Source organism: Sparus aurata, chromosome 5 (genome assembly GCF_900880675.1).
Source record: "Sparus aurata chromosome 5, fSpaAur1.1, whole genome shotgun sequence".
Taxonomy (NCBI): domain Eukaryota; kingdom Metazoa; phylum Chordata; class Actinopteri; order Spariformes; family Sparidae; genus Sparus; species Sparus aurata.
Genome location: NC_044191.1, coordinates 12,443,146 through 12,467,695, shown reverse-complemented (window position 1 = coordinate 12,467,695; position 24,550 = coordinate 12,443,146). Strand labels below are relative to the sequence as shown.

Here is a 24,550-nt window from a genome sequence, read left to right as displayed (position 1 = left end):
AGCAACCACATGTACGTGGCATTCACTGTAATCTGATAACAGTACTAACCCTAACCCTGCATTAGTCAGTAAAGTCAAGACATGACACGACAGTGTAGATTGACTTTTCCGCAGTTTAGACTCGTGTTTTTGAGTTTTGCATTTTTTGTTTGCCATGCCACCCATTCAGTTATCATGTGTGGCTCATTGTTGTATTGCAAACTATTAAACACGCTCTAAAACAGTCCTTAAGTCAACTGATGGGTTTTAGAAGGTTGGAAATGGATGAAAACTCAGGACACAAAAGAGAAGATTTGAAGCGGTGGACAAGAGATTTTCCTGAATGCTTGAATGTGTGTTAACACTTTAATTTCATTGTGTGTGGCTGTTGTGAATATAAACCTCAGTCTGGCTGGAGGGAGGGTGCAAGCCAGTGCTGTCTGCATGTCAGATATCAGTCTTTCTTCACCTGTCGGTGCCTGTCCTGTCCTCCAGCACCTGATGGAAAGCAGCTAGCACACTGGCACTGGCTCACACTGAAGGCACATCTGGTAGACACATGGTACATGTGGCCATCAATCACAAACATTAAAAAACAGTGATCAGTGCCATATCCTGAGAGCCTCAGGCATGTGAAACAAACAGTATGCATCAAACCGCAAAACTGAACTTTTATGGCTTGTCAACATGAATTGCTAAAATTCATGTTGGTTTTACAGCAATCTCTTACCACCATCCTTTCCCCTCATCCCATTTTACTGTCCTGCTTCTAAGACAAACTATTTCAGGGAAAAGCTGTTTAAAACCACGTTGCGCAAAATATGCGGCTCCTCTGGCCTTCTAGACGGGATCCCTTCTGGAGGTAAAACTGAATCAGAGAGACAGAAATATGTGCACACACACTCATAAATCCTTTTAGGAGATGGCGAAAGATGTTTACGAGAAATATGCCAGTACAACAACTGCCATGTAAGTATTCGGCATTTTGGACGACCAACCCGGTTTACCCCTTGAGAGTGTAAAAAGCACCACGGGATTAAGGGATAATAATCCAATATAACCGTACAAAAAAAAGGGCATTTATAAAGTGCCAAACAAACAAAGGAGATTTTCTATACCTACTTATCACTCTTCATGGGCGCTGAAGCTGATCCAGGCGTCAGAAAGCAGGGGAACAACCTGGAGACAAGGCTAATACCAAAAGAGAACACCCTGCACTCACATTCATATCCGTGGTAAATTTAGCACCCTTTTTAAACCAGCTGACCTGCAGGTCACTGGACCGTAGTAGGGACCTTATCACACCTGCCACTCTGATTAACTACCTGTTGCTGAATATTTCCCAATAAATTAAACTTGGCACGGTTTTGATCACTTTCACCTTACTTGCGTTAACCAGTTTACGATTCTTTGGAACCAGCGCACTCATATTTCTACAAACCTCTCATCTCCACGGAGGCCGCGCTGAAACTGTTCGTGTTAAACTGTTGCGCAACACACATGACGCATGTAGGTTTGACGCCGGCGCTGCGACTGACTCAGATCGCCTCAGGGCCCCTCAGTGACGAAACAAGGCAAGTATCTATCATTTGCTGTGCCATTGTTTCTCCCATGGTCTCAATGAGATACATTCTGTACGCGAGTGAAGTGGAATCTTTTTCACAGAAGGGATACATTTATCCTGACGCAGCAATTTTGCTTTTATAGTCAGCAGTAATGTGCTTAAAAGGTGGGTTGTGCAATGCCTGTCTAAGTTCTCACCAGCAAGTAAGCTATACAAGTGCGTGCACAAAACAGTTTTGTAGTTTAATGTTCGGGCGATCCAAGCTGATAATGTACTCCACTGTCCCAAATATAAAGGCATGTCCCAAACAGAACAAAAGATGTCTGTGTCACTGTTCTCTACCTTTTATGACTAGGAAAGGGGGGCTCCTGTCCGTCTGGTAGTCCACCACCTCTTTGGTCTTGCCCACACTGAGCTTCAAGTAGTTGTTGTTGCAGGATGTGCCAATACTGTTAAAGTAATTGATGTGCTAAATCTCATCTACAACCAAAAAACGCAATATGGTCCCTGATAATTACTAAAGAATCTGAGATGGGGTGAAAAAAAACACATTCCTTACACTCAACTCAGCGAATTACCAGGAATTGAAGCTCTTTCCAAATTTAAGTGAACTCATGTCTGTGCATGTCATTTCTGTTTAATAAGGTAACAAGACGGATGTGCGCTTTCATGCAAGTGGGAATCAGTGGGCAGGTGATGCAGGTGATGCAGCGATGCGTTTGTGTGAGTAGAGTTGCATGGGCAGAAAATATGCACTCACACTTATCTGCTGCTCTTATTCATGGGTCCTTTTAATAGTAAGCGATATAGAATACAGAGTAAAGAAATGGTACACTGATTCCTCCTGATAGAGGCCCGGCTGTGGGCTTTAAACCTGGAAATGTTCTCACACCTCTTTTGAAAACAAACAAAGCAGGTGTAATATGTGGTGATGAAGTTTCAGACGGGGGACAAAAGAACAGGTCAGAGAAAACCAGGCGAGGGACGGAGAAAGAGAAAGAGAGAGATGTGTGTGAACGGGTGCAAACAGGGATGCATTACAGCTGTGTGTGTGTGTGTGTGTGTGTGTGTGTGTGTGTGTGTTCTCTCATGAGGAGCAAAATGTTTTCAAGAGGACGTGAAACATTCAAATTGGGGATGTTTGGCCTCTTTTAAAAGGGGTGTTTTAAAGGAGCTCTGTTACAATTTGATATTAGTTCGCTTGTTAATCCCTTTTTTATTTGAACATATGTGAGCGGATTGTAACGTGACATGAAAAATAAATCTCCCCCGTCTCTCTTGTCGCTCGTACAAGCCTGTGGTCGATTTGTTGAAGTTGTTTAATGCTGCTGTACTGTGGATGTCTTTGAGAGGGACTCGATGTCTGAGTGTCCACAGCAGTCCACAGGATGAGACTTTATGTACATTCTCCAGTGCCTCTCTCCGCTCCTCTAACAGAGAGCAACAGTAGCTAACGTTAGTTTAGCAAAAAAGTGCGCTGATAGGAAATAAGGACGGGCTTCCAGGACAACTCAGAAGTTCTACAGAGAACCTTTAAGATACAATGTCTTGGTTAGTCTTAGGATTGTGTTTGTGTTAAAAGTCAGCAGTATGATTCTGTAATCATCAAAATATGCTTAAAACTATTTATTTATTTATTTTTTCAAAATGTTCATTTTGAATCGCAGGACTGTAAGTCATAGAGCTAGACTTATGATGACTTGTAGCTGGAGAGGTGCCAGTACACCTCCTGGAAACTGCGAACGTGCTATTGAGCAAGGCCCCAAAACCCTAATTGCTTGGGGAACCTGTTTACAGCTGTTGTTTACAGCTGTTTCATCACAGTCCCCTTGCTCTGCAACTTCTCCATACTTCCTCTTCTTCTCTTCTTCTTCTACTTCTTCTTCTAAGTCACTTGTGAGGATATTCACGGTTATCCCGATAATGGACATTTACAACAATCAACTTATCCTGTTGTCGTGTTTTATCGAGATTGCCAGTCCTGTCACCAGTTGAGGGCGGCAAGCAGATAAACATGCATTTATGTCACTTAACACTGTGGTTACGCTGTAAATCAGGTAAGTAAGTGTTCAAAGTTACAGTACAGGTCTAAATTGCATATAATCAAAATCAGAAGGAGGCGATGCATACAAATCTCTGGATACAGAGAAACAATGTTATCACACTTACTATAAAGTGGCCTTTTCTAAATTCACTTCCCAGGGAGACAGAGGAGGCATCGTCAGTCGCCTCTTCACTGTTATTTTTGCTCCTGTGTCAGTGAGGAACTACTATTAGCCAAACATAATTTGAAAATTCAAACTTTCAGATGAATATTATAAACCTGGAAAAAAATGTGAATAATCAGACTACCTTCGGGTCAGCCCTGGTTATGTTTACATGTGTCGAGGAGGCTCAAGTTGCAGATGCACTGTGTTAATAATGAGGTCAGTGAAGGAGCTCGCAGGTATAGCCGTGTAAAGCAAATGCATGCATGCAAGGGAGAGTGTGAGAGAAAGGAGGTGAGAGGGAAGACCAGTGAGGGAACCGGGGAGTGTGAATCACACCGTGACGAGCAGGGAGGCGTGGTGCAGAGGGTGGGGCCGAGCTCAGGCTTGGCACCGTCCCCAGTCCAAGCCCATCTGGGCTCTATAAGAGGAGCCCGGTCCTCCCAGCTTCACTCAGCCACTCAGGAAAACCTAAATCCACCCACAAGTGCCTGTCTTCTCGCAGTCTCATCAGCCTCTCACGGGAAAACATGGGCAGACAGAAGGTGTATTTGGACAAACTGGCCCGGTTCTTCCAGGTCCGGAACCTGCTGCTCCGTCAGGCCCTGGCAGAGTGTCTCGGGACCCTCATCCTTGTGGTAAGTGTGCCTCCGTGTGTGTATACATTTGTGGATGTGTAGATCATAATTACTGAAATTGGTGTTAAAAAAAACTAAACAAAAAAAGTTGCCAAGCTTTATGAAAATTGCATATGTACGTTAATTCTTTGAAATGAATGTATGTTGATAGTAGTTAAACTCTGGCCCTCTACGGGTGTTTACTCTCACTGGTTAGTGTTTCAGATTTCGTTTGATGTTGCAATATGATCAATAACTCTCTATATGACAGCTATTGTATTCAATCATTTTTACATTTTCCATGTTTGAAGAGTGATGAGTAATGGCAACATAATGCTGCATGTTATTTATAAGCCACAAACGGACTTCAAAGCGTACAAATTGACTCTTTGCAGAGGGACGGACCAGGTTACACTCTCTAATTGTGTAGATGAAGGGCTGTTTACATTGGCAAACTAAGATCAGAACAAACAGGTAAGCAACAGGTTGTTCAGGGACCTCATGAGCGGCCGACATATTTACTCGGAGATGAGCTCCAGGATCCCGGAGCCTCAACGTTAGAACATCCTATTCTCACTCGGGTGTGTGTTGGAACAACAACAAGTCGATGTCAGTGCCACATAATAACTCGGTATCGCAGGCATTAAAGTACGCATTGCACCTTTAAAGCATCAGGGGTTTTAAACAGACGAACAGGGAGTCTGATTGAATAACAGCTCGGCACCCAGTCATAAAAGCTGCCCCGGGATGATATTAACATCAGAACATCAAGGAGCGGAAACATTTGACTATTTTTTTGACTCAGTAAATAAAAGAGATACTTCTTTTATTTATTAAGTCAAATAAATAGCCAAATGTTTCCGCTCCTTGATGTTCTGACATTCAAAAGGCACACTTCTTTTATTTGTTGAGTCAAATAGATCCAGACTCCTTTCTGCTTTCTGCACTGACAAAAACATTGGCACATGGGATAAACTGAGTATTACAATTAATGCCTTAAATGCTCATGCAAAAACCAGCTTAAGCAGCTTAGAGGGCAACCTAAAGGCTCCTGTAATGGTTCAACTTTCACAGTTCAGAGTGTTGAGTTCAGTGTCTCATCGCATTAATCCCGCAGCAATTAACAGAGCCTGTTCTGAAGGCAAAGAAGCATGACACCTTTAATCGAAGAAGACCTTTAATCCGTTTCTTCCAGAAATGCAAGTAACCGGGATGTCGTATGAAATCAGACAATTATGTAAACACAAACATGCGGTGGAAAACTACTACGACAACACAAAAGAGCCCAGGATTGAAAATATTTCAGAATTAGTCAGACAATCTAACGCACACCGTCACGACTGATGGCATAGAAAGGTGCGGTGCGGCCACACAAAAGGTGACACATGTGGATGGCAGCCCTGGGAGGATCAGCGGAGTGACAATAGGTTTTGCACACATAGCGAACATAACTTTACCTCCTCGATCAGAGATTACATAAGTCTCTCTCCGACTCCGACCCAGTCTCAGTTTACCCTCTTCTCTCTCCCGATGGAAGCCTCTCAATGCATGTTTCAACTAGGAACCAATTAAACCAAACCGACTGGTTGTTAGAAATCAGTTGCTTTTAAAGGACGACTCCAAGAAGCAGCATTTGCGAGGGGGTGTGTGTGGGTGTGTGTCTTGTGCCTCTTTGTATGCATTGATCTCTGCATTCTTGGCACGGTGTCACTGTGCTCCTTGTCCAGATCATTAAAGAGGTTATTCCTGAATGTAGTTCACACTGAAGACATCTACAAAAATAGTCACGTATAAATCAACGTTTCAGCCACATGCTGATGTTAATATAGTGTGTCTGGATGTTTCAGAACACCGTCGGCACAGCGTCTAAAGCGGCTCTGAAAATATGTCCTTCAAGGGCACTTGTAGGCAGACAATGCCTTTGGGCATCCCACTGTAACTGTTTTGTTAACCCCTCACTTCAAAGCTCTGCTCCCTGCTTGGAGAGAAGCGGCAGGGGGCTTCTGAGGCTCCTCATCCTGAATTTGAAAAGATCACACAGGTAGTGTTTTAGAGAGTGGTTCCAGGCCAGCAGATTCTTTGCCTTCGGCTCCTAAACAATTACCAAATGTGGGTTTCAGTAGGCAGACTGCTGCGGGGAGTTTTTTTTTTTTATAAGCTCCCCGACTGCGTTAAAAGCTTGGAGTAGCTGCATGGATGCACGACCAGCTGAATCAGCCAAACGAATGTTGGCCGAGGAAGCGGTGGGGGTGCCGTTAACTAACTGCAACATTATGGGGCAAACATGCAGTAGCAAGGTGCTGGAATACTCTAAAACAGTGAACGCACATGCACTGGCGAATATGAGCACTTCAGAGTCACTGCTCCCAAAAATGCGGCGGGGATTTAAATGAGACCTTTCCGGATGGAATGTGATCTAAGTAAGGAAGTTGGCACCGGCGAGCTAATGGCCCATCATTTGCAATCTGATGCCTCTGACATTAAGGACAGCTCTGTGAAGTGAAAAGTCCTGAGTTTTTGATTTTCTATTGTCACATCACACACGTTTGTCATGGCATAACATCAGGGGGACAGAAAACTAAACAACTAAGCACAAATCCAACATGGAGCTGATTTATGTCGAATTTTTCCAGTAATGGCTGGCCTCGTCAGGATTGGAAAAGAGTTTAGACTGCCCAGTGATGATGAACTCCCCTCAGGCGCCAGTCCCTCTGAGTGTTTTCCTCAAGCTAACCTCAACATCTGAGTCCTGTGGTCTGACTGAAAGCATCCTCATCAGGGGGCTTAGAGAGCAGCAGGCTAAGCATTGACCACACATATTTCCTTTTCCCCTCAAACACAAAGAGGACACGGGCGGACACACACAAACACACAGTGACACAGTGTGCAGGATAAACAGTATGGCACCTGCTTGGCAGGACTGCTGCTGCATCTAAAGACCACACATTCTGTTAATCCATCTAGTTCTGAGGGGACGGGTCACGATTTTCCCTCAGTCAAAGTGGAAACTCGACTTCATCTCTTTTCCCTTCCGAGATGAATCAGCTGGGCAGCAGCAGCAGAGAGTTCTGCCCCAATCAAGGTCGACACAGTAACCTTTCTCTACATACAGTATACTGTGCTCCTGTGTGCCATCGTGAACACAATAGAGCTCATTTAATTCTGAGTAGAGCTCATCTGGTTTCACTGATAATGATCACACTGCTTCATTTCACCCCTCGGTTTGACCTTGATTGGCTGACCAAGCACCAAATGCACAGCGCTCATGGTTTTTATACGACACAGATAGCGAAAAGGGTTGGAAAAAGTTTGTCCTGGGACATTTTAAAGCCCATTTTAGAGCAACTTTGGCAGAAAACTTTATTGATATGTCTATGCATGTCGATGGGACCCAGTGTGAACTTGCTTTTTGACTCTCTTTCCAGATGTTTGGCTGCGGTGCTGTGGCCCAGCTGGTTTTGAGCGGAGGTTCCCATGGCATGTTCCTCACTGTCAACTTTGCCTTCGGCTTCGCTGCCACCTTAGGCATCCTAGTCTGTGGCCAGGTCTCAGGTAAACAGTCTTATTTATTGATTCAGTATTATTACAGGTGCATGGGAACAAATACTTCCTTTGCATTACATTTCCCTGCCAAATTCAATCTGCAGGACCTCATTTTAACCTGTCGTGCACATTGTATTGAGTCTGCATTTAGATCACTTTGTGTATATTTAGGTAATGTTATTGTAATTTATGTTGATGGTCTGATGTACTCAAATACCGTCATCATCTACGCTTGCAGGTGGCCATCTGAACCCCGCAGTGACCTTTTCCCTGTGTCTGCTCGGAAGAGAGCGCTGGAGAAAGTTCCCCATGTACTTCCTCTTTCAGACAATCGGAGCCTTTTTTGGTGCTGCAGTCATTTTTGGCATGTACTACGGTAAGGACTGACTCCAGATGTGGAGCCAAATTTGGAGAAATAATGTTGCCACAGCTATATATAAAGAACAGATTTATGTTTTAGGTTTTGGTAAGTCCAAGTGTGTCATTTAAATAACCGATCCAAACAAAAAATGTTTTATGCCATATCTTTTTTTGCTGTTTGTTTCCCTTTAGATGCCCTGTGGGACATTCCTGGATGTTTCAATGTGACTGGGCCTAAGGCCACAGCTGGTATCTTTGCTACCTACCCCGGAAAACATCTCAGCATTGTCAATGGCTTCTTTGACCAGGTACGCTTTTCAAATGTGGAAACATCTATCATTCACAAAATTTTAAGTTGCAAATACCATGATGCAACTCAAATATCCAACTCACGATTTTCTTCTTACTTCTCTCAAACACAGATTATTGGCACAGCAGCACTCATTGTTTGTATTCTGGCTATTGTGGATCCATACAACAACCCCATCCCCCAAGGTCTGGAGGCCTTCACTGTGGGATTTGTGGTTCTAGTCATTGGACTGTCTATGGGCTTCAACTCTGGTTATGCTGTCAACCCTGCCAGAGACCTCGGGCCACGTATTTTCACCTCTATGGCTGGCTGGGGCACCGAAGTTTTCACGTAAGTGCACAAACTTAATTTTCAAATCTCTATGTGAGCACGAAATAAAAACAAATTAGGTTATACTAAACTCTTTTTTCGTCACTCCTCAGGATTAGAAATGGCTGGTTCCTGGTGCCCGTTTTTGCCCCGTTCCTTGGTGCCATCATCGGTACGATGATCTACCAGGTCATGGTCGGCTTCCACGTGGAGGGAGAAATACGTGACCAGAAGAGCGCAGCGGAGGAGAACGTCCGACTCACCAATGTCGCCAGCAACGACAACTCCCTAAAGGCCACCAAGGAAATGCAATGAGTTTGTTATGAGGCGTTTGACTACAGACTTGTACTCATGCATATTCTGTAAATAGTGACCTAACACCAACATTTTTCCTTCCAGCCACATTTACAAACCATTTTTATAGCTGTTGGGTTGTCTCCCAAGATAGCTGTGTGTTTGTGAGTACTGGCCACTCTCTTTTTATCATGTGATTGTATTATATGGTAGAGGAAAGATTGTGTGTAAGTGTAGAAGGGAGAAACACAACTTAAGAAACACAGAATTACATTAATTCTTAATGAAAATGATGAATATTTGGATCTTAGTGTCTATAACGCTCCAGTTTGAACAGTATTGTATTCTTTATACCGATGTAGTTTTATGTATTATGACAGATTTATATACAGTAGATGTATGTTGGAGGATTTCCTAACCAATTCCTGTATATTTTGTCAGTCCAGAACCTTTCACTGTTAATATTAAAATTCAGAGAAATTGTCAGAAAATTGAGGAATTTCAAATTTCAAACTTCAACCCAAAAGTTCGAATGTCTGCTTGAGAAGAACATTGTACATGTGCTACGTCAACATCTACTCTGTTGTTTAGAGCTGACAGATGGGGGTGAAGCTCCATTCTTTCCCAACATTCTTCCCTTCACCACAGGCGTCTCAAAGCAGCTATATTAAAGCTGCCGTCTTTTTATATCCGCTCACTTCGCCCTGTGAAAGTCCGAACCAGCGCTCCTTAAACAGGCTGACCGTTGTTGTGATATTTCACCAGCACTCTTGATAATTTACCCTTTGTATGAAGCTTTCGTAACCTTCAGGTGACACGATGGAAAATATCAGATGTGCTAACAAATGACAATAATCTTCTATATATGTACAGCACCATGTAAGCATATTACACTGTATTGAAATTGTTGTGTCGAATGATGTGTTTGTATGTAGGTTAAGGGGAAGGGATGCTTTTGTACTGATACAATAAAGTTCTGTTTTTTATCACTGCATGAATGTGGATCATGTTACCCACTCCTCACAAATACTTCTCATTTTCTCTGGGGGTGTGTGTGTGTGTGTGTGTGTGTGTGTGTGTGTGTGTGACTGTAATCAGATTACACCAGAACACAACTCAATTGAACATTCTAGTCACACCTCCTGAGTTTGCACTGTCCGTGCACAACGGGGTTCTGACGAGGTAGGGCCGGCAAGATGTTTGCTAATTTGTCACAGTGAAATAATCATTAATTATTTTGATTAGATTTAGTGTAAAAAAAAAAAAGAAAATGCATTGCTATGCAGAAGTATTATGCATCGACAAGAGGAGAAACAGAAGAATTGAATAATGTGGGGCCTATTAGGTAATATTAGCTCAGGGAAGTAGAATGTGGAAAATATAATTATACAATATAAATAACAGATCAGATCAGGGTCAGAAAAAAACCCAAATACCTGTTTAAAATGTCTGTTTCGAGGGATTCTTGACAGTTAAGAGTGTCAAGCCCGTGTCCAGAGTTAAGAGCAGTGCAGGAAACAGGACTAAACGGTGATTTCTGTGTTCACTCAGCTGTGCTCTTTAATAATGATTTTATGTTCCCAAAAGCAGACCTGCTCCATCATTATGCAGTGCGCAGCAGTATTTTACACTGCTATTTCAAGGCTACACTTTATTTCCAAGCATACCTCAGTATCCACAGACCAGAACTGGGCTACCGTCCTCCAGTGCATGAATCAAATCAGCCCTGGTCCTCCATGACAAGGGCTCATTTTCACAGAAACCCTCGCCTACTTGCCATTTATCAACAAAATATGGAGACATGAAAACATACTTTCTCCTCGTGCAGCTTAATACGCCCACTCAATGCTTAATCTTTGAAAAGAGAGTTTTCACGAGTGTCACACGAAAGGGGAAGGAAGAGTTTAGATCCTGGCAGGCCCAGATGAATCAGCAGCTCGGTAATTACTTCCAACAGGTCGGAGCAGGTCACCTTGCAACCAGAGTTCATGCGAAACACTCAAAAACACTGTTGTCAAAACAAACAGGTTTGGCCAACTTTGAATGACATCTTAATGACAAATAATTGTCATTATATTATTATGATGATTATCAAAATGACAACTAAATGTATATACATATAAATATATAAATGCAAACTGTGTAGACATTGATAAATAACTTATGGCTCTTAAAAGCCACTGTACACTTCCTCCTCAGCACCAAACGACAGTCAGACAGACAAAAAAAGCAAATAGCTGGTTAAGATAGCAGAGCATCAAGCAGCTTAAGAGCCGTTTACTTCCCTCTGGAGTTGGTTGAGACCAAAAACAGAGCCAAAAGAGAATAAATATTGGACTTAGCTGGCCAAAACATGCCAAAGTAGTGCTTATGATGCTTATGATCCCTATCAAAACCTTCACCTTCAAATGTGACAAAATGTCAGTGTTGTTTGTTACACTACATCATTTTCAGTTCATCTGAAAGCAATACAAATCCATTTTGAAGTCTCAATAATCTTAATGTGTTTTTAAATGTATGGTTTAATCAAATTGGGGAAAAAAAGGTCTTAAGGCAAATATAACGTAAGCTTTTGTCCACTGTTTACTGCCTGCCCTGTCTTTCTACATGTGTGCCTTTGATAATGATCAATAAAGAAGATACCTTGATTTTTCTTATCAATGCTCTGGAAAAAAATCCTGCCCTTCATATTCTACGGATACAGGTGTCATTTTCATCATTTTATGCCAAGAACTGCAGATTTAATGTCTAATTTGAAAAAAATAAAACAAAATGTGAAAGTTGCGAAAGTTAAAGGATTAGTTTCGGGAAACCTAACCGCTCGACATTTCGGGGAATGCTTATTCACTTGCTTGTCGAGTGACTCGTTGGTGGAGCCAGGAGGGAATTAGCTTGGCTTAACATAAAAAACTGAACTAACCAGACTCTATGCAACGTTAAACATGAGCCTTCCAATAAGTTGTTGCTGAGGTCGTAGGTTAATATGTTGTTTTGCCATGAGATTTGCGCTGTAGCTATTTCCACTGGACAGTTGGTAGGTATAGCTCTGAGCTTTGAAAGAAAGGAGAGGAAGTCAGTCAAGCTGCTTCAGCCATCTTACAGTCTTAATGATGATGGAAGCTAATCGGACGCTAACACTAGCTCCATAATGCACAGAAATTAGAGTGTTCTAAGGCTTTGTACCAAGAAGGTGAAAAGGCACATTGCCCAAAATATACAATGATTCGCTTATCATTTGAAAGCCAGACGCTGAACGGAATTAAACTCGATGATGTAAGCTGCCAGAGAGTCAAAGCCAGTTATCCACAAGCCGACGAGTTGGAGCACCATTGAGCACATCGGCAGCTGGGGTGATCAAAACAACGCCTCCTTATGAAACAAAGGTTTCAAGCTTCTCCAAGGTGATTCCAGTGAAAACCTTCGTAATAAAATGGACAAGACCTCATGGTTGCCTGGGATTTAGGGACATTCTTTCAAAAACCTTATGCTCTGGAAGCTTGTGTGTGGTAGTGTATGGTGTACACAATTGTATACAATCCAGTCTGGTCCCTTAAAGAGCTGGTCTACGCAGCACCCACCAACCTTATGGCTGCAGACATGTGTTTCCTATCTTCGGCCGCCCTCCTAGGTACAGTGGGCCACCTGAGGCTCCAGGGGAATTCTACTATTAGATCAGGTTTGATGTGTGATAGCTCGGTAAGATATTGTTTCAGCAAATGTTCAGCCCTTTATATTGTTGAATTATTATTTTGAAGTGCGTATGATTACTTGGCACTAAATTGTGGCTGCTACCAACCGTCTTTAACTGCATGAACTGTGATCATGCATGTGCTCATGCCAACATTTCCCACTGCGGTGATCCTTCTTGGGGATAAATGCTCGTAAATATAATATCACACTGCCAGAAACTTTCCAAAGATAAGCCAACCAGTTGTAGCCGGCCACATAAACAAGACAAAAGAAAATGCTTGTTTCGGCAGGTCCTCTGCTTTAGAGAGAAAACAAAGATATGAAAGTTTACTTAATCTCGGAGGCAAGGCAGTACATAAGCTTCTAACATTACATCTTGAAGGAACCTAAATCCCACAAAAGCTTGCTTTAAAAAAAAAAAAAAAGCCCCCATCTCCCCCATTCTGAATGCTTTCATGCTGAAACTGTATTATACCTTCAATATAGAATTCCACATACCAAGTACATTCCTTTTTACAGGATCTGGTTCTGAGTATACCTGTAAAATCTCCAATTTCCCCTAGGCCAGGCTGCTCATGCCAGAGTCTCATCAAAGCATTTGCACCTGGCTGGTGTTCAGCGTGGTGTAACACACTTTCACAGGCACAACAAGCTAATAGATATGTGGTAAACAACGGCATTCATCATCCTTATATTTCAACGAAAGAAAGAAGGAAAGAAGGACAGAATCTGTATGAAGACTTGAATTGCCCAGATACACTCAAACAACTTCACCCATATGTTTAACAGAGCAATAGAATGTATCTCAGTTATATGGAGTGTCTGGTTCGGGCTGCAAACGCTAATGGTCTGTTTTCTTAGGCACAGATAAAAAACACCTGAGGGAAGGGTTGGTACCATGTGCAGGCCATGTGTGAAAACGGCAGTATTTACTTTGAAGCTACACCAAAATACAAATAAACGACTGCCACATCAACAAGTGCGATGCCCCGACTTTGAGGATCGTGCCAATTCCTATCTACTTCAAAATATTTCTTTGGAATTTGAAAAGAGCGACAGTAACAGACGGGTTTACATTCCAACAGGCCAAGCCACGACCTCTAATGAAGTAAAGAAAACCCTCCTTCCCTCCAGCGAAAACGACACCACAGACACAGACACTTTTCTTCGGAAAAATATTCTTTTACACACAACAAAAGTGTGCAGTAGAGGAATTTTAATGGAAATCATCCAAAAAAATGCAACAACTCAAAAAACACACACACACACACACGGGCGCTAAAAGGTAAATTCAACATGTATCAGCTGTCTTATTTTTGTACTTTTTGCCAATAAAGCACAGTAAAATGTGTAAGAGTGATTAAAGGTTCATTAGAGTTGGTCCCATGTCTCTGTCTTCTTGTCTGTTAGCAGCTTATAACAAAAATGAAATGAGGTTTGATGAAAAACGAGGCCAAAAAAACCTTTTTGCGATGGTTCAGCTACCCATTATAAATCACATGATGTTTTTATTTGTAACGTCTGACCAAGTGCAGCAGAATCAAATCAATCTTCCCAGATTCCTTGTGCCATCCCAAACACTTTTTAACCTTTCCTCCCAACAAATCTGATCCAACCTTCGCCAGATTTGGTTTACCCATTACTATCATTTGGCATAAAGCGCAGTCATTACGAAATACATTGTGCAATTGCAGCCAAAGCATGACTGGACAGTAATTTCTCAACCCCAGCAAATTGGAGCAAAACATGATTGCGTTTCTTTATTCCATGTGCGGACAGGAGGTATGCATTCTCCAACTGCTTCGAGTTAAGTTTTATTCATGACATTCCAAACTTCCCCACCAAAAAAAATAAGTTCCTCCACAGCTACATCCCACCGAGCGAGGGAAAGCAGTGAAACAACAGTGGATATGAGTCTTTGTGCTCTAGTTTGTTCGGCAGTTCTTACAGTCGACACTGACTGTAGTTTTACTGTTGCAACTGTTTGTGGTTGGAGTTTTTTTTTTTTTTTTTGTGACTGTGTGAAATCCACAATGACGACAGCGAAAACGACATTTAAAAGAGCAGTCTGTAGTAAGACGTGGCTAGAGATCTTGTTGAAAGCAGTCAACAGCCCCGGCCCATCCAGTCTGGGAATCCCACTTTGTACAGCAAAGAGAAAAAAGCCCAGTTGCCCCCTTCGTGTTAGCTGGAGGGTGTTAAAGCAGTGCGTTCACTTTTCAATCATCTTTAACTCACAAAATGTCAAGACAGGAAACACATTTACACCAAATTTCCTTACTAGAAATACAAATGCAACCGCTCACTTTCTGAATTCAAGTTTCTCTCTTTTTACTAAGATAAGCTTACTTGCCTGTTTGCACTAGGGTAGTTTTCAGTGTGGCATAACACACTTTCACAGGCACAACAAGCTAATAGTTACGTGGGAAACAACGGCATTCCTCATCCTTGTATTACAACGAAAAAAATACGGAAAGAAAGAAAGAAGGAAAGGACAGAATCTGTATGGAGACATGAATAGCCCAGATATGCCTTGACTCCCCACGTCATTCCCAGTTTGAGGTTGGGACAGAATTCCGTCAGCTAACTGGGTCACTTAGCTCAAAGGCTAGCTGAGCTTCTTGCTAAGGGCAGCTATCTTTGGCTGCAGCAAAGAGTAGTGTGTCCATAGTAAGCAGGAGTGAGCTGTCGCCCTGACCCCTATAGTTTTGGATCTACCGTCAAATACTTCTTACAAATTACACCTTTGACAGGGACATTATATTTAAGGATAATTTTACGTACATTTCCAGGTAACAGGTACGTGCAATGAGATATATTGACTAGAAATTCGACAAATATACTCAATAGGATTCGGAGTTTTTTTGCAGCATACGTACAGTGTATAATTTCCTGTATCTTGTGTCAATCGAGGACTCTGTGGAAGACAGATTTTAACAAAAAACAAAAACCACATGCTCGCAAGATGTTAGCATGTTTCTTTCTGGAATTAAATTAAAAGAGTGGACATTGTGCACTGCTGAGAAGGAAATGGAGGATGCTCATAAATCCAGAGTCCTTGGAACACATCTGTTTATTGTTGCCCCTGTTCCTTCCTCCTGTCTTCTCCCCTTCATCCAAGTCTCATACTCAAATGTCCTCCCCACGCCACTTCACAATGCAAGGGTTGTTTTTTTGTTTTAAACTGTTTCTTGCGGGCTGATTGGTATAGATACAGAAAAACAAGGTCACACGAAGGTCAAGACAGCCTTGTGACTTGTGCTTCATCTGGTAACTGCCTCGTGTGGTTTAACCGTAAAGCTTTGGGATGAGCAGGATATAACTGTGGCTTCTCTTACATTGTTCAGGCTCTCTTTACGCTGGCTCTAGTGCGCTCTTCTCTCACGTCCCAAGAACAAAGAGACAGAAGGGATTTTTTGGGGAGGACTGGAAACAAAAACACACCTTGTACATAGCAACCATGAGCTTTTTTCAAGAAACTGGGCAATGGAGAAGTCTTTCCCTCCAAGGTGAGCTTGAAAATTGACCGGCAATCCCTGCTTTGAGTTATCCCCTTTTGATATCATGTGTTTTGAGCGCTCTTAGTATTTTACAGTTTTGCTCTTTCTCTGTAATAAACTCAACGCTAACTACTGAGGTGTATTTTATTGTGTGAGTTTAGAGCACGGATGACTTCAGCAGAGCTAATAAAACAGAAACAAGCAGGGACCCAACTCTGTTCATCAGAAATGGCTTTTGCAAAATGGACTAATCTGAAGAACAGTGAAACCAGATATACAATCTGCCAGGTATTGAGAGTGCTGAGTCAGTGCTCTATTACACACCTCTTATTCATACAGGTGTCACTCCCATCCTCTCCCGCCTCACCTGCAAGAGGACACGTCCGTGCACATACGGCGCAGCCTGTCTTTGGCAGGATTTGGACGGTGACACATTTTTCCATTGTTTCGCCTCAGTTTGCGAGAATGCTGGATATCAAAAGAAGCGATGGCAACGTGGTCAGAGCGTTCATGTAGTGCAGTGAAGTGCAGTGCAGGTAGATAATGATAGGATGATACACTATTCACGCAATTCACCCTCGAATTATAGTGAAAGCTGAAATCCAATGTGCGTACGAGGCCTAAACATAACAGAAAGAACATGTGACGTAACAAAACGTAATTAAAGTATGATAAATTCCAAATGACACTGTTTACACACAGGTTTAAGTCAGTCACGCACAAATATTAAACAGTTATTAGTGAGGCTTAATGATTGCTTTGCCAAAACAAAAAGAAGGATTAAAGGGAAATAACCTGCTTTTTTTGCTTCAGGCATCTGGATGTGTTTTGGGAGGGTGTGGGACGCCATGTCATTTTCAGGATACTGTGTGTTGTTCGTTAACATTTGCGCCCTCTCATTAGTATAAACACTACCAGCAGGGGAGGCAGGGTGTGAGCTTTAGGTTTGGTGTTACTTTCTCTCGAACAAAATACAAAAGTATGCATTAAAAGCACATATAACAGAGGCAAAAGTACTGGTTGCAAATGCACTTGTGCATAGGCTTAAATGTTAAGGGTGTTTCTGGCAGTGTTTTGTCCAAACACGGTTCCGCTCATTATTGTTAAAGTGAAGCAAATGAACCTGCCCAACAACACCCAGGCCTCTCCCAAGAAACAGTAAAACAGCCTTTGGTTTTTCTGTTGTAAACAGACTCCTCCTGCTGGGAAGTTTCCGTGCCACAGGGACATGCCATGCTCTCTGGATCCCTCAACATCACAAACATCGTCATCATCATCAGCTTAACATATCTGTGATTACTGCATTCTTACAACTTGTCTTAAATAATTACTATAAGGGGGCAATCACTCCCCATCGCTCAGCATATTAAACTATGGGAGAGGGGGTTGCTGATGTTCAATAACCACTGAAGAACACAAAGCTGTGATGTAATGTAATGCTGTTTAATGTAAAATTGTATTTGTGGCAGTGCTGTGCTTATGGTCTGATTGGGATTAGAAGCATACAACCCTCAAGGATTAAGAAAGGTTATGTCTTGGCTTCCTGTCAAATACATCAGTTTTTTTGTTGCCACTAACACAGCTGGAAACTGGCCTGAGGTCTCCTTGTAAATATCCAGTGGTGTCAGACTTACAAATGTTGCTGTGGTCACTGGCTTGGCAGCCTTTTTTTCGCCTGCAACTCCACAACCGTCCCCTCCATCTCCTGATACGACAGTCAGGTCATAAAATGTAATGTGAACCTAATAAGACATGTTTCGGTGAAATGTCATTATGGCAAACAGCAAACACACAAATGCAATTATATCAGTTGTTTTTTGCAGAAATATGAACTGCCAACATTTTATCCTGGCGTCTGGGCTGGTACATAATACATCAAGTCACTATGGCATCATAAAAACAGGACAGCACAATTTTATACATCCCATTTTATTAGCTATTTCACAATTTAAAAAAGTTTTTTAGTTATAAAACTAATACATTTACCAGAAATCGGTGGTCTACCAGGTTGCCACATACAAATACATAAAGTCATCAATAGCTGGCTATCTAATCTCCTCTAAGGCTGTTTCTGGTGCTGTCAATTGTATCATACGATCTTCACAGTAAAGTTCCAAAAGTGCTCGTGATAATTGAAAGTTTAAACATCTACAGTTCCATGACAACTACGCTACCTTTATCTGCTGATAATGACTGTGTGGTATTACTTAACATTATGATTGAAAGCCCCAGAAAAAGTGAGTAAGTGGACCTTCAGTGGAGATCGTTTGGTCAACTAGCTTGTCCGAGGTCGAGACTTGAGCTCAAGTCTGTGTTATAAGCACACAGTTAACAGTTTGGTTAATACACTTTTATCTAGTGTCAGTATCAAATCAAAGTGTGTAACAATATGAACAGTACTGAACTATATTGTCAGACTAATAATATTTGAATGTAAATTAGGTTAAAATGTTCTTCTAAAACATCTCAACTACTATTAAGGTATAAATCAGTGTTTCTTGAGACACAAATCTATTTTCCTAAAAAGTATATCGATGCTAATATTAAGGGTTTGAGTGTCAGGAGGCAAGTCTTGGTATGTTTTAAGGCACAATATCAAAACACAGCTCTGTGTCAAAAGTTGACCTCTTCAAAATCAAGCAAACATATAAAAGGGACACCTGGGCTGACACGACAGCAGTGTCACAGTGTCCAACATCAAGGTCGAAGGAGTTTTAGTTTAGGCAAACAAAGATTAGTTTCTAAGTATTTATCCCACTTAAGGCCTAAGCTGTTGGTTTCTTTGTTAAGCACTGAAATGGCACTCATGGTAAGTCTGCAAACTATACTTAAACATTCAGTTTACAGTCCTTTGATCCAAAAAGCAATCCCTCAAATCTCCAACACAGATGTCAGGACTCTTTTGAAAACTAATAATCCAGCTCACACTCATTTTTCCTATTGTGGCAGCTTCACAACAGCTTTCATCTTCCTGTAGCCGGTGGGTCTATCTGTATGGTCTAACACTGAGCCATTTTAATTTTATGAAAACAGTGAGAATGCACCGTTAGGTTTTCTTGGTAACACTTTGATTGTAATAGTTGGAAACAACAAGAAAACTTCTCCTTGTTTTTCTTATTTTTTCTCTTCACAACTGCCTCAGCTGCACACATAACTTTGGCCAACAAGCCATACATGCCCACAGAAACCTACAGAAACAGTACAACCTTCAGGCCTCGTACAGTGGAGTGACAGTGCCATCCTTCCACTCAATCAGGATTTCCCCTCGTTGTAAAGTGGGGGAGGAGTGTGGGAAGCGCATGGCGTGCTCTGTCAGCGGGGCTCTTTCACTGGGCACCGGGGACCCAGGAATACTCCCCTCTGGCCTCGGTGTGTATGACTTTAGAACACACACAACTTTCTTCCTCCTGGCACAGCAAGACAGAAAAAGACCAAAAGTTGGTGTACATAAACATTTCCCTTCGTGCTCATTTTGGAATTGAGTTTAATATTTTTTGTTGATAATAGATTCGTATTCACTGTAGTAAATGGATGTGCCTATAAGGCAGGTCAGAAACAATTAATTGATCATTTGTCATATAATAATTTCATTGGCAACTATTTTGATGATTGATTCATCAATTCAAGTGTTTTTTTAAGAAGTGTAAAGAAGACGGTAACAATGTTTAAGTTTTCTGAATCCTGCTTGTTAAATGTGATTTTTTTGTTGTTGACAACTCTGTGACAATAAAGTGAAAGTCTTTGGGTTGTGGACAAGATATTTCAGGATATCATCTTTCATCCGTGGGAGGAAGATGATAAACGGTTTTCTCTATTTTCGGAACATTTTATAGACCAAACAAATTGGTCAATAAAACGCTCCATGACAAGAGACACGATTTACCAGTGAAGTTATGTCCTAAAATTACTTCATTTTCAGTATAAGACTCATAATGTATCCTAATAACACTGAACAAAAAAACTGAACAAATGTCTTGCCTTAGAGAAACTGTTCCCATATCATATAAATGATAAACGTGCAAACTAAATGATCTTTTATTTCGTTATCAATGTGTCAACTTACCTTTCCAATCTTAAATCTTTATAAATAATAATAATAACAAAAATACACTGTATTTGTGTTGTATGTGTGATTAGCCACTCACTTGTTAGAGTAAACATTCAGGATCAGAATCACAGTCCCCAGGACCAGAGCCAAAGAGCTCAGTACCAGCATGGTTATCTTCCAGCCCATCCCTATATATACACACATGCAACACATCATTCATCTTAAACAACCCCCATGTCAACTCATACTGAGCTCTTTCAAAGCTTTGATTTCTTTTCTGTCAAGACTCCTAAAAGACAAATAACTCCTTTACAAACATTACAACACACCCACCATGAACTGTTTTTCATTCATATAACTCCATCTAGTGGTTGAACAGTCACATTTAAACTGACTGACGCAAACTGTTTTAATACTCTGCTGTGAAATCAACCATTTCCACGGGTTAAATTGGACACGCAGCAGATGCATTCCATTGTTTACTGATGACAGTTTACCACGCTTACCATAGTCCATACTGTAGAAAATCATGGTGGGGTCTGCAGGGGATTTGGTGCTCAGAGATGGAGGAGTCTCATCCGTTGCAAGATATGTTTCTGTGACACCCCCTTTTATATTTTCAACTGGAAGGGGAAAAAAGACTGAAACAAATCAAATGGAAGTGACGAACAAAACTGCAAATCTCAGTGTGGGGGGGGGATTTGGTAATAAGAAGGACATCAGTTTGTGCAGGACACGGGAAACATGAATCAGCACTGTCATTACTAAGTCACAGTGATGCGGTTTCATGGAGTGGCTGGCTGTGTTCCAAGAGGAGGAAAATATTGATTGGCCAGAAAAGCACTTATTAAATTAGATCCTCTGCCTCAAACCAGTCATGTTGTGATGTATTCTGTAGGCTGCAGTGGAATACATAATCAGCACATGGACAAAATACAGCAAAGACAAGCGTATGTTTGCCTTGGCATATTTGAGCCCACAAACTAGTTTGCACACATTACAATTTAATGGCAATCATTGTCATTGTGTGCACAGTGGTGTAAAAATCAATCCCAAAGCTTTTGAAGCATTCTTGACTGAGGTAACGCATCACAAAGAATGGGATGAAGAATATCCTGTAGGCTCCTTGTTGGTGCATTCAAAGAAATATAATAATTCAAGCTTTTAGAATCAGCTTCTGAATAGCAACCATTTCAATACAAGAAAAATCACAACATTTCCCAGTCGTTTTCATCGGGCTCATCTTTGCTAGTTTGTGTTCTGTTTTTGATTTTCAGACAACATAGCTTGTCAGAGTTATGCTTTCTTGTATGAATGCTTAGATGCCTGGTGGGCCATGCATATAACTGCAGGAAAACAAAACAATAATATACTGTTTGTTTCTTTCTAATACTCGCATTGATCCAAAATAAAAAAAACTAATAAAAAACTAATATGATGAATTCTTAAATGCAATGGATTTCTTTTAAAGTCAATCCCCCATCAGTGGTTATTAGATTTGTTATTAAGAGGGATTTAGACCATCCGGTTCTTTCACAAGATGTATGTTGCCTTTATTAGTCACAATAAAGATCCAGTGTACTACTGCTAGTAAGACACTCTTATGTCCTTACATGGTTCAGCCTGTCTGTGTACATCAGAGATGGCACTCGGAGAAATCCCAGGTTCCAACGATTTCCCCAGATGGTGGAGAGGTTGGTGTTTGTTATGTTTGTTGTCTCTTCCACTGCACAATGTCTGGTTGTCAAGTGCGCGCCACCTGCTGCCCTGCTAATAACGAAGATGGGTTGAAATAATATCAAGCTAGCATTTCCTTTTTTTTTGTAGACTTACTCTTACTAGGTAAAAAAAATATATATTTCATCCCTTGTTTTTAGATCCTGTTTACATAATCTGATTAATGTCAAATCAGACACAATGTCACACAGGCTGTTCTGTTCCTTCTCCAAAATGTTCATACCTGCTTATGTTCCCGTGACAGGAAGACCAAGGTGGAAGTTAGTGTGGCACTGAGGTGCAGCCCCTTCCCTGTCAACGTGAGGTGTCCTTTCTTGGAACAGGACCATGTCTGGCTGCTTGCCTCTCTGCCCGTATCCACCGCTGCCACTCCGGCACCAGTCTCGTCACTTTCAGCCTGAAAGATGCATGGCTGCAGGCTGACACCTTCATACTGCTCTCCTGGTGCAGTCAGACACTCCCCAGTGTGGTGGCTGCTGAGAGCCTGGCTCTCTGGGAGCCAACGCCATTCCTGTAAGGCTGAGTGTTGGCTGCAATCAGCCAGAGACACTCGACCTCCAAAACTTCCTTCTTGGGCCTGCAGACATTTTCCCAGCAGCTTATTCTGGAACTTTAAGCCTGACACCACTGTGGATGAGACATTTTTAAAAAGTTGTGAAATTAATTTGAGTACATCTTAATAAATTCATTCAAGTCAGGAGATTATAGTACAGATGCAACCATTATTCAATTAATTGATTATTAGAACAATAGAAACTTAGTTGCCAACTATTTTGATAATCGTTTAGGCAATTTTTCAAGCAAAAATGAGAAGATTTGCCGATCTTGTAAATTTCCATGACCATTTTCCATGCAACATTTTAAAGATTATATGAGTGATCATTTAAATGTGAAAATAATCAGCAGATTATTCAGTAATGAAAATAATTAGATTCGGCCTTGGACTGTTGCTTCATTTCTAACATAATATGGAAACACCTATATGCGATATTACATTAAACGATGTGGGTGAGTATACAATGTGCACGAAATGCTAGTGTTGTAGTCCAGAGGCATAAATACAATGCTCCCAACTGAGAAGAATATCAAATAAAAAAAACAAAACATAATTTAATGTTCCTTTGCTTCTAGGCAAACGTGTTTCATAAAATATTACATCAGAGGTTTAAAAAGTTAATGTCTTCTGAGGCCTAGCCTTAATCGGCATACAACTGAAGCAGTAATGTCAATGTCATTTTCACTTTTTCAGAGGTTTTAAGTAGTTAGCGTAAAGCGAACTTTAAGCTAGCTGCGATATCGGGTAGCGCTGTTGTGATTGGGGGGGGGGGGTACTTAATCCACAACAGTGTTTGGATGGGTCAAGAGGCATTCACACGAGTGCCAGCACCCGAGGTTTCCCAGCAGAACATCCCACTGAGGAGACGATCAGTGTTATTCACGTCGCCTGTCAGCGGTTTTAATGTTGTGGCTGATCGGTGTATGCAGAATACAAACAGGTAGCAGCGGCGTGTAACTTACAGCAACTCTGCTGATGAGTTATGACTAAAGTCTTTGACTCTTTCTTACTCTCTCCAACTAATGTCAGAGTCCTTCGGCTTACTTTCAACCAAGTTATGACGCGGTAATGCATTTATCTGAGCAGCTAGTGTCACAGTTCATGTGGTGTAACAACGTTTCGTGTCCTCAAGATTAGCCACAGAAAAGAAAAAATCGACCACCCGCGTCGGAAAGCGCGGTTACGTTTGCCAAGAGAAAAAAAATGGAACAACTTGTACTATTTGCCTTACCTTTGAAAATGACAAAGGCGAGCAAACAGACGCACGGCAGCCTCCTTCCCATGGCGATGGCGACGGCAGCCGCAGAGGGTTTGTTTGGGATCTCCCGTGACAATCCGGCTTCGGCTCGCAAGCAGGAGCAAGTGCAAGTGGGCGGGGGCAGAAGCTCCTGCAGCCTCCCTCTGTGCATCCATCACTGGGATAGATGAATGGAGCGTCCGTGCATTCTTCCACATAACTCTTGAGGGGGGACGTGCACGGCCCCCGAAGTGTAGATTGAAATTCCTTATCATTGTCCACAATGACTATAGTAGGTGGTCATTAATGGCCCAATGATAAAATCTCAGTGGGCTAGTGTTAATGCTGTGTTTGTATTTTTGTTTTAATTATACAGTTTAGCATATTCTGTATATTACTGTCTTTTATTAGACTACTTATCAAATTATTCAAAATCTGTTTTTTGTTTTTACAGCTGATATACACAACTGCAGACACTCCATGTTTACCACAGTGGGCAAGAGAATGTGTTTACAGCCAGTGTGCCACAACTCCATGGACTACCAATTAGATTTAAAGAGCATAAATCTGTTATAAGGAGAAAACAGTGTTCCCAGCTG

General features: G+C 41.6%; 2 protein-coding genes across 3 annotated transcripts; one reads left to right on the top strand and one right to left on the bottom strand.

The window, feature by feature from the left end:
• Nucleotides 1-4,202: 4,202 nt before the first annotated feature.
• On the top strand, nucleotides 4,203-10,177 carry aqp3a (aquaporin 3a). Its single transcript, XM_030415730.1, has 6 exons — nucleotides 4,203-4,388; nucleotides 7,793-7,919; nucleotides 8,149-8,286; nucleotides 8,463-8,578; nucleotides 8,693-8,910; nucleotides 9,003-10,177. The coding sequence occupies exons 1-6, from the start codon at nucleotides 4,281-4,283 to the stop codon at nucleotides 9,202-9,204; spliced, it is 909 nt and encodes a 302-aa protein (XP_030271590.1). The 5' UTR covers nucleotides 4,203-4,280; the 3' UTR covers nucleotides 9,205-10,177.
• An 8,109-nt stretch (nucleotides 10,178-18,286) lies between these two features.
• LOC115582464 (uncharacterized) lies at nucleotides 18,287-24,074 on the bottom strand. 2 transcript variants are annotated; one of them, XM_030418448.1, is made up of 6 exons: nucleotides 23,946-24,074; nucleotides 22,382-22,785; nucleotides 22,035-22,191; nucleotides 20,928-21,044; nucleotides 20,519-20,609; nucleotides 18,287-19,780 (listed from the first exon to the last, which is right to left on the bottom strand). In XM_030418448.1, the coding sequence occupies exons 1-6, from the start codon at nucleotides 23,995-23,997 to the stop codon at nucleotides 19,582-19,584; spliced, it is 1,020 nt and encodes a 339-aa protein (XP_030274308.1). In that variant the 5' UTR covers nucleotides 23,998-24,074; the 3' UTR covers nucleotides 18,287-19,581. The 2 variants fall into 2 exon arrangements, with proteins under 2 accessions (XP_030274308.1, XP_030274309.1); XM_030418449.1 differs by having other exon boundaries at nucleotides 22,035-22,188.
• Between the last annotated feature and the right edge of the window lie 476 nt (nucleotides 24,075-24,550).